Below are 18173 nucleotides of genomic sequence, written 5' to 3'. Positions count from 1 at the left end.
TCGCAACCATTTAAATTCCATTTTTTCTCCAGTCAAAGGAGTGCAAGTAACACTTACTCGTTTGCCGATTGACGAATCGGATGGAAATGAAAAAGGTTGAATTTTCAAGGAATCGCCCTCTGAAAATATAAAAGAAACTTGCTTATGGTTTATGACAATTTAAATTAAGATATTGTCAAGAATAAATCATGAGCATCAGATTCGATTTATATTTGTCAAATATGTTTATTTAATTTTTGAAAATTGCAAATAAATATGATGGAAAGAAAAGATGAAATAAAACCTTTTTAATATAATTCTTAGAATCTACAATTTTTCATGTTAAATTTATGCTAGTCATTTCTATTTGAAATACTTAGATTATTTTTAAAATGACGTTTTTGAGAAATTAGAAGTTGATTAACCACTACAATACGATTTAAAATATATTTTAATTTACTTAATTATCGCTAAAATTAAAATTATCGTTAAAAATTTAATTAATAACTAGATTTTGATTGTATATATTTTGAATCTTGAGTCACTCCAATCAATTAGAGAGATTACAAATGAAAAATATAAATGAATAACAATGACAACGAATAACTGAAATATTATATTTGTAACATTGGCTAACTATAAAAATAATTTCTTTTCTAATTCACATTAAGTCATATAATTTAAAATGAAATGTATGCAAACAAATTTCATTTTCTTATTATCAGCAGTTCATTTAAACTATGTTTACCAAATATCCTTTCCTGATTCTGTCTTATTTGGAGAATTATTTTTATAATAAAAGAAACATAAATTTACTTTTAAATATTTATTTAGAAGAAAAATAAAATAAAATTCAAAGCACTATAAAACAATTTAGAATGATATGTTAAATTTTTTTTCACTGGGCGTTGAACAATATAATGAAAACTAATCTAAAGAAAAGTATTTAATCAAAGATTAATGTTTTTCATTAAATAAGGCATGGTAAAACAACTTGTACATTAAAACAAATAAAATACAAAATTTATATTTTGCAAAGAAAGATATAAACTTACCTATTGAATCAAATTTCATCAGAAGCAGGTATCCAGTTGTAATTAATATGCGAATGATTTTCATCATGCTGCTCGTATTATCTTTCGAGAGCGTCATAAGTTGCAAGAATTGTATCATGGAATAAATGGTAATGTTATTGAAAGTACCAGTTGAGAATAAAAGTTCAAAAAATATATGCAGACTCTTAAAAAATATCACACCAACATTTGTTCAGGCTTAAACAGAAGTAACTCAGAATGGCGTTAGCTGTAGTCTTCTAACAAAACTGTGGAAGGCCTAGTAGCACCCTCAGTGTTTAATCTGAATAACTAAAATTCTGTTAGAGAAAAAAATTGAATTTCTTTATTCATAAAAGATAGCCTTTAAATCATTAAAAAATAAAAGCCGATGTTATTGTATTTCACGAAGAAATGTAATAGAAATTTATTGATTTTATAAATCAATATTTTCGATTAAACGTGTTAAATATATAGCAACACTAAAAATAAATTTATATAATTAAATACAATTATTTCAAAATAATTAATTTCCACATCATAAAGAAATATAAAGTCGTTTCTTCCATGGCATAAAGATGTCAGAATATTCCATTATCGAATATTCTGATACAATCCAGAAAGATAAAATATATTATGTAAATATAAAACGAATCCCATTTTCATAAATCAAAAGCAAGAAAAATTATGCATAAATTTTTTAATGCTTATGCATAAATTTTTTTAATGTGAATTAATTACTTTAAGACATAATTAAAGCTATATTCCTAATACATGTTAAAAGTGTGAATCTAATCTGCATTAATAAGAATATTAAAAGCAGAATTTTTTAATAAGAAATCATCAGCATATAAACCAAATCAAAGATCTAAATACACAAGATTACTAAATTTTAATCGATGGACGTAAAGAATGATTTGTACCGAACTCTCAAATAGAGTTGTTTATATTAATGCTTAGAGGAACTATGAAATACCATAACTGTGAATCGTATAAGAGAATTAGTAAATTAGAATTGATGATACAAAAAAAATCTTGATTAATGATATAAAACAAATTAAATTAGAACTAGACAAAGGAAATGAGTAAAATAAAAATTTCAACACGGAATAATGGAATTTAAATATCTTTTGAAACAACAATAGATATTTTTAACATGGAATAAAAATACAAAACTTTATAAAGTAGCAATAAGTGCTATTACATTTTGTACAACATATTAATTAACACGAAAAACGCAGCCGTATGGTTTATCGTTAGGTCATACGTCTTGCATTCATATAAGATAATAGGTAAAAAAACTACAAAATAGGCTAAAAAGTATAACAAATATAAATTATGGCATGAAAATGATAATAAAATTTTCTTATTCCTTATGGCACAACAGATTGAATATTTAGTACTAGTACAATTCTCAATCTCACAATTGCAGTTAAGCATTTAACATGTCCAAGAAATAATTGGACGCAATAATAATCAAAAATCAAAATTTCTGATTAAAAAGTAAGTCGTGATAATCTTACGGGCATAAGCGAGTTTCATCATCAAAAATTTAATATTTCAATTTAAACGAATATTTTCAAATATTTCTGAGGTACCATTTTAGTTTTTAAAAAAACTATGATTTGGAAAAACACAAACCCCATTTAAAACAATGGTGTTGATCTAAAACAGCCATGTCTTGCAATTGATTAAAGCAGCGTTTTGAAATTCTATTGGATTTCCAGTTTTGTAAATCAAATGTATAAAGAAATGGATATAGTAAAATAATCAAAGCCAATAATAATATATATAAATACAAAGTTTTGTTAAAGAAATTTTTCAAACACGCAATTCTGAAAAAAGCATTCCTTGTCATTCCTTATTCCAGAATTATCTTTAATAATAAAGATGTTTTCGATACTTCTTCAAATCCTTCAATAGAAATTCAGATGGACATAAATAAGATAAAATAACAAATTATATATCTTTCGTAAATCTTAAATAAAGCATAGTTGGGATTTCTGATATGCTTTGCCTCCAAGTACACATTTAATATTTATAAAACGCGTCTTGTACATTGTCTTGTAAATAAATTCAGGGAGAATACAATGGAAAAAAATTATAAAACAAACCTTTTACTATTTGTATCACTCAGTTGCTAAACAATATACAAGTTTCAAATTAATATTTAATCAGTGTTTTTTTGGTATTGTTTTAGAAAAGGGTAAGAAAACTTCACCATAACAATATATTTATATAATGTGTGTAAAATAGCGAATACTTCGATGTAAATATAATGCATTTTTAAAGAATCAAATCACCCAAAATGTTCTAAAAGTTTCGACGAAAAAATAAAATAAATATATGTAATACATACTGATAAAAGTAACATATTGATAACATGATAAATAATATTATATGCACCGATACATTTTTTAACATTATTAATATATATTTAAAAAATACAAATTAATAGAAACACGTTATAATGTTATTATATATTTAAGAATTTCAAATTCAATTATTTGGCGTATATCTCCGGGCTCTGAAAATAAAATTTTTTAATGAATATTTTTATTTTAATAAAATATTTAGTAAATAGCTATATGAAAATGTTTCCCAAATTCTTAAACTTCTCTCTCAATTCATCAGTTCATATGTAATAGATCAGCTTTTAAAGTTATATTAGGCTATTCATTTTTTACGAAGTCTTATTCATATAAACATAATTACTTAATTCAAAGAAGTGCTGATGATGAAAAATGCAACGACACACATTGAGAAAATCAACGAAAATTCTGTTATTAGAAATGCGCCTTTGTTTTTGAAAAATTATTATTTTTTGTTGTTTTCGTCGGAATGTGGTGTCACACAAAAAGAACCCTTTTATGATTTTTATTCAGAGAGTTTGTTGTCGAGTAATAAAAAGTTATAAAGAGAAACATGAATTTCTCCCCATGGGATGAAAAAATGTATAATACATTATGCTATATATATTAAAAATGTATAAAATATTACATACAATACATATGCAATAAAAAAATGAGTTGAACTGCACACAACACACGCTATTGAGTTGTATAACTTGCGATATACGGCAGCCACGAAAATTGGCATAATTTTAAATGTATTGTTACTAATTTTTGTACTTATTATCAACATAATCATCACTTTTGATTGTATCCACTCACTTGAATTAAAAAGAATTTTATTTTATTAATCAAATATTAAATAACCATATTTACATACCTATCACTTTTATCAATACAGTTTTAATTAAAGACTTTCCTACTCCGTTGGATACATTACACTGATACATTCCTTCGTCCTCTTTAGCAATACTTTCAATATGAAGAGTTCCATTTGGAAATACCTGATTGGCTGTAGATAAAGAAGCAATATTTTCGCCTAAAAAAAGAAAAACATCAAAGTCAAATAATAAATATTTGGAACTTATAATAATTTTCTCACAACATAATTACGATAAAATCAAGCGTTTTGAATTTTTATGTTCTAGGTGTTGCTTTTCCCCCGATTTCCTGTAAATGTATTTTTTCAGCCATTAAACTATGTTTGCAAAAAAGCAAGTTCATATATTTTACACCTCTTGTGCTTGACTACTTAGTATTGGAATAGCCTTTATTTGACCAATCAAACAACATAATAATATTAAAAATAGTAGATATTTTATATCTGGTATGTTTAGTTTCTAAAACTTATGATTATAAAAATCATATTTTGGAATATTATTAACAATTTGATATATAATTGATGGCGAATCGTTTATAAACTTATATTTAAAAGTTTAGTATATGGAAAATTAAAAATGTTGGTCAAAAAAAGTACTCTAAAAAAATCCAAATCAAATTTTGATAAAAAAAATCATTACTCTTTATTTTTTTAAAAGTAATTTTAGCGTTTTTTAGATTAGTTTCACTTTCACTAATTTAAGTGATGAGATTGAAATTTTCCTCTGTAGATTTCGTTGAAAAAAGGAACTTTTAGTTTTGTAAAATAATTTTTAATTTAAATACAATCGAAAAAAATTTCTTTTAACATAACAAAAAGGATTTATGATTAAATCAGTAAAATACTTTTGTAAAACTTTCTGCTAAATATATTTATAAGTTGATAAATTTATGAATTTTTGGTTACATACCGCTTAAATTGTTTATGACTGATCGAAAAGCTAGGCAAATATCTTATCAAAAAGTTTTTGATAAATATATTTATGAGTTTACAAAATTATTACGAATTTTTTTGTTAGATACCGCTTAAATTGCTTATGACAAATATAAAAGCTAGACTTTCGTATTATTATACTAACATTTTTTAGAAACTGCGCAATTATATGGTGAAATAATATGACACATGTTTCTTTAATAGAATACTCGTTTTTAAAAATAAAACTATAGTTTAAAATTTAGAAGTAGATACCCTGAATTTTGGACCAGCTGATAAATGGATCTGGGCGTCCAGTTCCTTTGCAGGGTAGTGAAAGAGAATCTCCACTACTAGCATCTGTATCAGATGGTACAATACTCCAAGAAGGTGGAACTAAAAATAAATGGTATTTAGGTATCAATTTTCAATTAATTAAATTTCTCGATGGTGAATATTTGACTTTATGGCGAAATATATTTTTCACTACGATATATGACATTTAAACACTAAAAAGAAGAGGTAAATTAAAATTCTACTAAATTCTTTTCAATAAATTTATCAAGTCTTCTTTTATAGCCTTACATAAAACATGTAAGTTTTAGTTTATTGCATTTAAAAAATTTTGTTGAATAACTGCTAACAAAATGTAATTATCATTGAAACATTTATCTTTTTTGTATTTTGTTAATAGCATAGATATTCTAAGATAAGTTTATAACAACTTGATAAATAAAGTTAAAAATATATTCAATTAATTTCAAGTTATTGCTATATCGAAATTGCATCGTTTGGATTAAATACATCACACAGCAAAGATTAGTGAGGTTTTATTAGTTAAAAACACTAGAAAATAGAATAATTTAAAATTTAATTTAAAAAAATTTCATTGCAATGCATCTCAGAGGTAATAGCATCGTTTGCATCAATTTTGAATAGATTAACTTCAAACTAAGAAAACTAAAATTAATAACAAAATCTCTCGAATGTTTTGTTTTACTTATCCCAATATAATTTAAGTAACATATAACACATATTTTGCATATAACTAAAATTATTATGCCTATTAAGCATATAGTCTTAATTTTTCTGTACAGAAGTTCATTTAAAAAAGATGTAATTTACTCTTATATAACTAATATAATTAAATCAAAGGTTTCTAAGACTTAATATTTATTCAAATATTTGCTTATAATTTAAATATTATTTAAGATAAATGTTTTAAATTCTTCCTATTCTGAATAAAATATTTTTAGTTCGAAATATAATACAAATTTTATATTTTGTGTCAAAAATATGCTTTAATAACAATTTAGATTACAGACTATTTAAGACATAACAATTTATAATTTTTGTTTTAAAAGTGCATCCTAAATCTTATTAAGTAATTTGCAATTTTATAGTCTGAATAAGCGAACAAATACTTCAAAGTAAATGAAATCACATGCATTTAACAGATATTTAATAAGTTTATGTATAGGTTTACAATTAAAATATTGCATGTAACACAAAAATATTGTATTATGTATGCTTTAATTTTCTTTAAATAATATTCATTGATACACAAACGAATCTTAAAATTTTAAATGAATTATAAATGAGATTCACAAATCAGTTAGCTTACTCATAACTTCTAAAGATGTTGTATAGCTTCCTGACATTCCTCTGGAAGATACAACACAAGTATAATTCCCGGTATCATCAGGTTGCAAAGGATCTATTATAAGACTAGAGATCAATGGAAGTGAAGCTATATGTATATTTGGCTTTCCATTTCTTATTTCCTTTCCATTCTGTAGCCATTTGAATTCCATTTTCTCACCAGTCAAAGGTGTACAAGTCACACTTACTCGTTTACCGATAGCAGAATCAGACGGAAAAGAAAAGGGCTGAATCTTTATGAAATTACCACCTGAAAATCAAGAATTCATCTTTCTAAATGTGCACTTAAAATGCATTATTGTGTAATTTTAATTTATCATATAAATACCAGTTTAGTCTGAGAGTATCTAATAATTATTAAATTCAATTAAACGATTATAAATTCTGAGAAAGCATTAAAAAGTTGTAGTATTAAAAATAAATTCTTTAAGTAAAAATATTTCATACTGAATAGTACATTTGGTTTATTATATTTCACTAAGCATTAAATCATATTTCATAAAAAAAATTAGTTTATAGTTATTGCAAATACTATTGTTCAAATATTTTTAGAAAGAAATTTATAAAGTTTGAAAGGAGCACTTACTTGTGTTTCGAATACGCAGCATCAAGATAAAGATGATGTAGTAGAAGAGCTGCCATTTATCCATTTTTCTAATTTGAAAGTTGCGTTAGAGCGAAATTTTCGTTCAAATGATCCAAATAGAAAGCGCTACTGTATAGTAGATGATCAACGAATGTACAAAGAATTTTCAGAAAACAAACCAACAGCACTACTGTGTTTTACAGTAGGAAAGCGTATAATGGCGTTGAACCGTTTACATGTTTTATTTCTTATGATGAAAATGCACATCAGCGCCATCAGTATGTGAAATATTGAACTAAAACTAGAAAGTAAAGTATATCGAAATTATTAAAACACACATAGTTTTAAAAACTTTTAACAGTTAATATGTTCAAACAAAACAATTAATATACAATATAATAATATGAATTACTTTCTTGGTTTTCAGTTTTAAATTAATCGAATAAAATTTCATAAATTTATTAATACAAAATGGCATTCATTTTGTAGAATTCAGATTAAAAAAACGGATTGTTAAAATTATCATGCACGTAATAGAATAAAAATAACTTACATAATATATCAATCTGAGAAGAATTCAAGAAATACACAAGAAAGGCAAGAATAATATCGGTCAAGAAAATAGTGATAATAAATCAGTAATGTGAATATTAAACATAATTATGCCTCTAGTAAAAGAAATCAATGATCATAATTTAGCAAGTTTTTTTTTGAAACTGTTTAGTATAAATCAAAGTTCTTGAATCACATATATATATTTTTTAAAAATAAAAAAACATTAATTTTAATCATCAGATTTGTAACCAGTAATTTGAATTGCATTGCGTTCCAATATAAGTATCTCCATCATACCTCACAGTGACGCTTTGGAAATTCAGAATCTTAATATTTTAAATACTGAAACAATCCATTAAATTTTTAAAGTAAGTTTCAATTTGAAAATAGAAAGCAGTGTATTTTGGATGATGATGAGCATTTAAACAACTTATTGTTAAAGTAGATATTTCCAAGAAAGAAAAACAAAAAAAGTCGAATGAAACATTTACTTTCCAGCTCGGAGCAAGTTGAGAAACATCATGAATTTTTTTCTTCGTGAAAAAATGTAGACTTTATGTGTGTTAATATCATTTAATTGAAAATAAATATCATCAGCAGACTTGCATACTTCCTTTTATTTGTTTTGAGTGAAAATACCCGATTCTTGACACAATTTAAAATTATTATTCAATTTCATTGGACATCTCTACTAGTGAACCATTTTCCTATAAAATGAGTTATTGAAGGAGAACAAAAAACTTTAAAAAATGGAAATCGAAGAATAAAATTTTTCAGTTATATAGATTTTCAATCGGTCTTAGAGTCCAATCAGTCCAACAGTTCAATCGTATATATTTTCAATCAGATAATATTACCCAAAACGTAATGACAAAACAAAACATCGTAAAGAATACCACTGTGAATACACGTGAAGAATTGACTAAGAAAAACAGATGATATATATTTTTTTAAAACTTTAGTTAATTACAATGATTGGCTCATAAGCATTTTCCAAATTTCCCTGGAACAGTATAAACTTAAGAGGAAAGTATAAAATTGATAAGAGTATATATTGTAATAACTTGATTTTTATCAAGTTACGAACATTCTAATTTATCAATGAGAATTACCTTATAATAAGTGAAGTGTATTTAAAATCACATTTCACATCGAAGCACGAAAAATGACCGCTCTCTCTATAATCTATTAACATTCTTATCATTCATAACTTTTTTCTTATAGTGAAGATAAGTTCAAACGAAATATAAGGTTCTTGTAAAAAACAGCCATACCAGAAATATAAAATACATTTTCAAGCTATGATATATGTTAAATATTTGCATATATGGTTAACATTATTTATGGAACTTTAAAACAGCAATATATTAGACATAATTATATTTTCAATACTCCTCACTTTTGTCAATAAAAAAGCTGAATAAACAATATCTGAATCTATTTATTTACATATTTTTACGTGTATCTTCAGAATACGAAGTAGTCATTTTGCTGTATTTTAAGAATAATAAATTCATCTTCATAAATCAATTATTTCATCAATAACTTTTGTAAAATGAATTTCTTAGACATATAAAATAAATTTTGTATTTTATCGACACAACAACAATGCAGTTTATTGTAGAAGTTACAGAACATTTAAAAAGAGAATTCAAGGATTGAAAAAAGAAGTTTATCATAAAATGGGAGATACTGAATACCCATTTACAAGAAAAATAATTTAAGGAGAAGCTTTCCTGAATTTGGACTGTATCAGAAGCTAAGGAATTATGGATATTTTGGAATAAAATTCTGCTACAAGGTGCATTAACTATATTAAAGCGTAAATTAACGTATCAAATATTAAATTATAAGATCTATAAAACATTATAACCATTTAAAGATTTGTAATAAAATGAATAATTGAATGTTATAAAGTAAGGTACAACAAAATTGCATTCGCCATTACGAACCACTTTATTTCATCATCGACGTAAAAAAAATTCATTGCCATTGTATTTATTATGCTTTGAATTCAAGGTTAACCATCAATATTATGAACTTTATGAGAAAGTTATGGATAGTCATAAAGTATACAGCTTCCCTGTGTGTTTTAATAAGGCACTTCTTCGATGAATATGAATTTATTTAAAAGTTGTATCAAACAGTGTAACGTAAGTATTTATGACCATTGTTTTACCTTTAACATGAAATTGTTAACATCTTTTTCAAACGTAGAATTTTTTATACGAGCAACTCTTCAAAACGTAAAACAAAATACGTGGAATAATCAGTTTAATTTTACAAAATACTAATTAAAAATTCACAAAGATGTATTTTTCAAATATAAAATTGCTTTGAAACATTCGAAGTATAGAAATGAAGAATTTAAGAAAAATGTACTCATGAAAGAAAATGTTTAAAACATATTAATGAGTTTTAGCTTATTTGATACGTTCATTGGCTCTTCAAGATTTTGTTATATTGTCTAATTCTGCTGAATGTACATACCTATAACTCGCACAACGATAATTTTAGTGAGAAATGCGCCTATTCCGTTAGATACATTGCATTTGTACATTCCTTCATCTTCTTTATTTATAGAGGCAATATACACACTTCCATTTGAAGAAATACTAGACTGCGCAGAATTTGACAAAGGTAAAAATTCACCATTTTCCCCTGAAAAAAAACGGCTTGATTAAATTAGAATTAGAGCATACAAAAGAACGTCAAAAAATGTTTTAGTTGCAAAATAAGTTTTTTTTAAATACAATATATTAGAAAAAAAATTTTTATAATAAAATGTCGTTTCAAAGTTTCTATGAAGGTGAATCATAAAGTCTTAGCTATTTTGTTACTACTATAACCCACAGGTTTGAAATTCTACAGTACATCCTCTCCGAGTCAGATATATTATTTCCTTATGATAAACATTCCAGTTGGCAAGTTTAATTTAATTAATTTACAAAATAAGATTGAAAAGTTCAACAAGTGACATTAAATCACTTTTAATAAATACGAATTGAAAAATCTAATAAGGAATTTAAGCTTTTGAATGATTACATGCTTCTATCTATGAAAGATAATACGGAATTTCTGATAAGTATGTTAACATGGAAAACATAAATAACATTACTAACAAGGATCCTATGATGTACAAGAAGGAGGGCTTTTTATTAAAAGTTTTTGAAAAAACATTTACATGTGCCTGCGTACATCTTCAGACTTTGTGACTACGTATGAACATTCAATAATGATGTATATTCAAAAAATTCGTAACACTTAGTTTTCATATTTTTATTACTGTTATTTATTAAATCCTCGAGAATATTTCATTTAGAATAAAAGATTGCTTTTATAAATACATACTCCAAAATTGTATTAAAATGCTAATAGGCAGTTGCGTGCAATATAGTGCGTCTTATTTTAAGAGAATTAGTCATTCAGTTAAGTTCTCATTTTAAGAGAATTAGTCAAATCCAACTTATGGGTTTACTTGATTAATATTTAAGATTATTTTATTAATATTTATTAATATTAATCAAGTAATCTGGAAGCTAAGATACTTAGTCTTTTCAAATTTTGTCTTTTGAATGTTCCAGTATTCATTTTAAATCATTTTCACACTTTATATCGGTTATAAAATCCAAACATATCCTGCTGCTAAATTTGAATATATTTTTCCTTCTTAATCTTCTTTAAACTGACTTATTTTTCCTGGAATCAATATTAAAAAGATAATATAATGATTTCCTTCGTAAAATATATTTTTATATTGAAAACTATAAAATGAATTGAAATGAATGAAATAATATTTAATGAAAATAAGATAATTTATTTAATTATAACTGTTTTGTAATTTAATAATTACTTGTGTTTTATAATAATTTATTTGTTTTTTTTAATATTATTTCTTTATTGATAATAAACAATTCATCGTCGAATAATACTAGTTATTTGTCTTATTGTTCATATGCAGAAATATTTTAAGCAAATTTAGAATACAATCCAAGTAAAAATAATAATGTATTCTTTTTTCAAGTTTGATATTTCTTTAACAGCGCTTTAAGAATTTCAGAAGTTATCATCACCTTGTGTTTTTGACCATGAAATTGTTGGTTTTGGTGTCCCCGATCCAAGGCAATTCAAGATGATAGAATCACCACTGAGAGCATCTATATCATTTGGGATATGAATCCAAGATGGCGGAACTAAAAAAAAAAAAAATTGGGAAATTTCGAGACATAGACCAATACACAATATGGAATTTTAGAGAAAAAAATGCCACTAGAATTTTTAAAGTAAAATGTTATTCTCAGTGTTTAATAAACAATTAGAGATTTTTTTTTATTTATTTCTATCTGAAGATGCCATTTTAGATTTTAACCCTTTCATTGTAGTGATAAAATGGATGCCTTTAATTCGTATATTCATTATTATAATCTGCAATTATTGTAATCTATATGTCTGTAACTGTATGTACCGGTAAAATATTTCTTAAGATCGAAAATTTTTATTATAATCTCATAATATGCCTGTTTAATATCTTCTTGTATTGAAAAATTTTATTATAATCTAATAATATATCTGTTTAATATTTTTTTTAGATTTTTTTTTTCAGTTTCATATTTTAATGACAGATCCACTTTTTAAATTGAAGCAAATGTCATATTTTTATAATTTTGAAATAAATAACTAATAGTTAACAGTTGAAAAAAATAACATAAGTTTCCTAACATCTTGTTTATGAATAATAGCACATATTTACTCAATAAAAATCAATGTTTCAAAAATATATGTGAATGGATTTATTAAAGGAATTAATTTGCTTATACTTACTTAATACTTCTAATGCAGTAGTATAGCTTGCAGTTAAGCCTCTAGCATTTGCCATACATGTGTAATTACCAGTGTCATCTTCACTTAACGGATCAATTACTAATGCTGAAAGATCAGGAAATGATCGAATGTCGATGTTCATTCCTTTTGATAGTTCTTTACCGTTTTTAAACCACCTGAATGTCATTTTCTCACCAACAGTTGGTGTGCAGGTGACGCTGGCACGTTTTCCAATGACTGAATTTGTTGGGAAAAAAAACGGCTGTATTTGCAATGAATTTTCACCCAAAACTGCAAAAAAAGATTCATGCAAATATATATATACAATATGTTATATATTATATTATATGTTATATATATACAATATGTTATATGTTATATATATATATATATATATATACAATATGTTATTTTAAGTAATATCTAATGAATTATAAATTAGAAAATCTAGTTAGATAATTGAGGAATTTTTAATTTCCAATTTTTTTTTTACTTATGTGTGATAGACATATATGAATTCTCGATTGAAAGTTCATATCAATCTCCAATAAAATATTAGCTATTTATTATGTTTGTAATTTTACTTTCAAAATGAAAAATAAATTTAAGACAAACTATGAAGTACATATTTTGATTCATTACATACTAATAAACGGCATATTTAAATCTAAGCAATAAACTTTGAAAGCAAGATAAGCAAATGATAAGAAATTTATTCAAAAGTTAATTACAAAACAAACGATTGATTCTATTTTTATTGATTGAATAAATTACAATATATTGTCTTAATTTTTAATTTCAATACACTTATCATATTTTTATTTCTTATTTGAATATACAAATTACTTAGCAGAAATTGTTGTTCTTTCAAACAGTATCTTATTGTTTACAGAATGTATGAAAGATCAAAACCTTTCATTTTTCAAAAGCGTGACACAAGCATCTTGTAAACTGACTTCAGAATTTTCATAAAAAAAGGAAATTAGTTCAAGTTTTAATCTAGAACATATTTCATATAGTGTGTGATAAAAATATGACGCTGAATGTTTCTGACTGAAATAAGAATGCTTTTAATAAACGTGAAGACATATAAAAGTGTATTACAAGTTTTGTCAATATCTAATAAACGTAATGTTTGAAAAACTTACCTATTATCAACTGTAGTGAAAAAAGAGTAGATATTCTCAGTAAACTGATCTTCTTAACCAGGTGCATCTTGATTTTCAGTTCTACGAATCTCTTCAGAAGTATTTTAGTTTTTGGTACAAGTGGAAAAAACTTTCATTAAAGTAAAATTCTATGATAAAATACGACACATCAAATTTAAAAATTGAAAAGGCTGCATCACACAGTTCCAAACACTAGAAGTATAATGGCGTTCTTTGCTGGAGTAAATTGAAGTTAGCGAGAGAGACTTGAAAGCGAATAGTAGCGCCCTCATTCTTCAACTTTATGAACTAAAATTCATGAATCAACAAATCTTGAAATCGCATCTACTTTCTTCCTTTTAAAACCCATGTGAAACAGCCTGAGTTTTAATAACATTGTGAGCTTCAAAAGCGTTGAAAGAGATACGAAAATTTATTTTAAATATATTTAAATAGCATATTTACTCATTTTACTGACACTGCATGAAGTTATATCAAACTGATATGCATTAAGATAGTATAAGATTTTAATAATGTATCGCAGGTAAAAGTTCGAATTTTAATAGAGAAGTTTTTCCATTACATTCTCATTTATTTCCATTTGTTGCCATTTTTGACCCATAATTAAAAGTAATATTGCGTAGGTGATATATAAGTAAACTTTGACATTGTACCCGTAAAGAATATTTAAAACATCCAAAATTACTTCATTATTATGTTGTCATCACTAATAATTTCGGAAAGCAGTATGCATCAAAAATTGACTGTTGCCTCGTTTTTCTACAATAACCATTATTTTAAAAACATTTTTCATTCTAACCTTTATATTTTCCTTTGACTTATTTGTATTAATGAGCAAGTTAGAAAAAATATAACAATTAAAAGGGCATAAACTATTTACACCCAAAGTCAAAATGAATGAGAATGGCAAATAAATTATTTTCAATACGACTTTTTAAATGTAGTTTCATAACTAAGAAATCAGAATGTGTGTTATGGAAAATTATCTCTTTCATTTGATGGAATTTGTCCTAAATTTGATATAGATGTAGTGCTTGAATTTATAAAATACATTGAAAATGTCATAAATCTAAAGAATTGCTTGAACATTTGAGTTCACTCACACGGGGAAATCGGAAAATTACACCAAAAACTATTTTTTGTGCTTCAAAAAAGAAAAATCATGTAGGTACATTGAAATACCCAGATCAAATATATTGATGATTATAATACATATTCATTATATAAATATATAACAAAGGTCGAAAGCGAAATAACATCGCCTTGATCGATTTTTAAAAAGAGGATAAGCATTGAAACATACATCTTACTAATATTCTTTAATTTTGTTATACTATTGAAGTTTTCTTAATATAATTAACAGACGACATTCTTGGAAATAAAATAATAATATTTATTTTCAGGAGGCAATTGATAGGATTAAGAAATAATAAGGAATAATAAACAACAACCTTCCTTTTTCAAAAAATAAACTCGGATTCATTGTCGCACTAATGTGAATGGTGAAAATCTGCATATTAAGGATAATCATAGTAAAAACTATTAGAAAATTATTGTGAATACATATTTTTGTTCACAGTTTTATGAATCACAAATAACAAGAATGAAAAACATATTTCTCTGTTTTACAGACATCGCCGCGATTGAGCTTCAGCGCGTCCGTCAGTATTGTTATAACAGTAATGAGTCATTGCAATTTTAACATAATTACAATTATCTTAGACGATATTCAAAATATATTGATGATATAGACATTATTTTGAGTAAAATGATCAAAATATCTACAATATTCTACACAACATAGACGATGAATAAATATGGAACGGAAACGAAAGTAAAATAATCTTTTATAGAAATTATAGGTGGATATCTATCAATCTCGTTCATATATAACAATATGGCATTCAAAACATAACGCAAAAGAATATGCAACAAACAATACTGCAACTAATTATTACAGTCTTCTAAAGAACCAGCTTACAGCTATTTGTAAATAACTACATTTCGTGGCAAAAGATTAAATACATGATAGACGATGCTTAAATATGGAACGGAAACGAAAGTAAAATAATCTTTTATAGAAATTATAGGTGGATATCTATCAATCTCGTTCATATATAACAATATGGCATTCAAAACATAACGCAAAAGAATATGCAACAAACAATACTGCAAATAATTATTACAGTCTTCTTCTTAAGAACCAGCTTACAGCTATTTGTAAATAACTACATTTCGTGGCAAAAGATTAAATGCATGATAGACGATGCATAAATATGGAACGGAAACGAAAGTAAAATAATCTTTTATAGAAATTATAGGTGGATATCTATCAATCTCGTTCATATATAACAATATGGCATTCAAAACATAACGCAAAAGAATATGCAACAAACAATACTGCAAATAATTATTACAGTCTTCTTCTTAAGAACCAGCTTACAGCTATTTGTAAATAACTACATTTCGTGGCAAAAGATTAAATGCATGATAGACGATGCATAAATATGAAACGGAAACGAAAGTAAAATAATCTTTTATAGAAATTATAGGTGGATATCTATCAATCTCGTTCATATATAACAATATGGCATTCAAAACATAACGCAAAAGAATATGCAACAAACAATACTGCAACTAATTATTACAGTCTTCTTCTTAAGAACCAGCTTACAGCTATTTGTAAATAACTACATTTCGTGGCAAAAGATTAAATGCATGATAGACGATGCATAAATATGGAACGGAAACGAAAGTAAAATAATCTTTTATAGAAATTATAGGTTGTTATCTATCAATCTCGTTCATATATAACAATATGGCATTCAAAACATAACGCAAAAGAATATGCAACAAACAATACTGCAACTAATTATTACAGTCTTCTTCTTAAGAACCAGCTTACAGCTATTTGTAAATAACTACATTTCGTAGCAAAAGATTAAATGCATGATAGACGATGCATAAATATGGAACGGAAACGAAAGTAAAATAATCTTTTATAGAAATTATAGGTGGTTATCTATCAATCTCGTTCATATATAACAATATGGCATTCAAAACATAATGCAAAAGAATATGCAACAAACAATACTGCAACTAATTATTACAGTCTTCTAAAGAACCAGCTTACAGCTATTTGTAAATAACTACATTTCGTGGCAAAAGATTAAATGCATGATAGACGATGCATAAATATGGAACGGAAACGAAAGTAAAATAATCTTTTATAGAAATTATAGGTGGATATCTATCAATCTCGTTCATATATAACAATATGGCATTCAAAACATAACGCAAAAGAATATGCAACAAACAATACTGCAAATAATTATTACAGTCTTCTTCTTAAGAACCAGCTTACAGCTATTTGTAAATAACTACATTTCGTGGCAAAAGATTAAATGCATGATAGACGATGCATAAATATGGAACGGAAACGAAAGTAAAATAATCTTTTATAGAAATTATAGGTGGTTATCTATCAATCTCGTTCAAATATAACAATATGGCATTCAAAACATAACGCAAAAGAATATGCAACAAACAATACTGCAACTAATTATTACAGTCTTCTTCTTAAGAACCAGCTTACAGCTATTTGTAAATAACTACATTTCGTAGCAAAAGATTAAATGCATGATAGACGATGCATAAATATGGAACGGAAACGAAAGTAAAATAATCTTTTATAGAAATTATAGGTGGTTATCTATCAATCTCGTTCATATATAACAATATGGCATTCAAAACATAATGCAAAAGAATATGCAACAAACAATACTGCAACTAATTATTACAGTCTTCTTCTTAAGAACCAGCTTACAGCTATTTGTAAATAACTACATTTCATGGCAAAAGATTAAATGCATGATAGGCGATGCATAAATATGGAACGGAAACGAAAGTAAAATAATCTTTTATAGAAATTATAGGTGGATATCTATCAATCTCGTTCCTATATAACAATATGGCATTCAAAACATAACGCAAAAGAATATGCAACAAACAATACTGCAACTAATTATTACAGTCTTCTTAAGAACCAGCTTACAGCTATTTGTAAATAACTACATTTCATGGCAAAAGATTAAATGCATGATAGGCGATGCATAAATATGGAACGGAAACGAAAGTAAAATAATCTTTTATAGAAATTATAGGTTGTTATCTATCAATCTCGTTCCTATATAACAATATGGCATT

The 18173-nt window shown here is 25.5% G+C and overlaps 1 protein-coding gene across 4 annotated transcripts in view; it reads right to left on the bottom strand.

Annotated features, from left to right (window-relative positions):
• Positions 1-18173, bottom strand: part of LOC129968884 (cell adhesion molecule DSCAML1-like) — a 136261-nt gene that overhangs the window by 97136 nt on the left and 20952 nt on the right. Inside the window, exons 1-4 of one of the 4 annotated variants that reach the window (XM_056083211.1) lie at positions 13947-14127; positions 12799-13089; positions 12051-12170; positions 10468-10638 (exon numbers count right to left, since the gene is read on the bottom strand). The exons of 2 other annotated variants lie outside the window; for them this stretch is intronic. In XM_056083211.1, coding sequence (XP_055939186.1) covers positions 10468-10638; positions 12051-12170; positions 12799-13089; positions 13947-14013 — 649 coding nt within the window. In that variant the 5' untranslated portion in view covers positions 14014-14127. Of the gene's footprint in view, positions 1-4262; positions 4422-5450; positions 5571-6798; positions 7087-7422; positions 7567-10467; positions 10639-12050; positions 12171-12798; positions 13090-13946; positions 14128-18173 lie in introns of those variants that run through there. One more of the 4 variants, XM_056083215.1, reaches the window with a different exon arrangement.

This window comes from Argiope bruennichi, chromosome 5 (assembly GCF_947563725.1).
Source record: "Argiope bruennichi chromosome 5, qqArgBrue1.1, whole genome shotgun sequence".
Lineage (NCBI taxonomy): Eukaryota > Metazoa > Arthropoda > Arachnida > Araneae > Araneidae > Argiope > Argiope bruennichi.
This window is presented reverse-complemented; position numbering and strand designations above follow the sequence as displayed.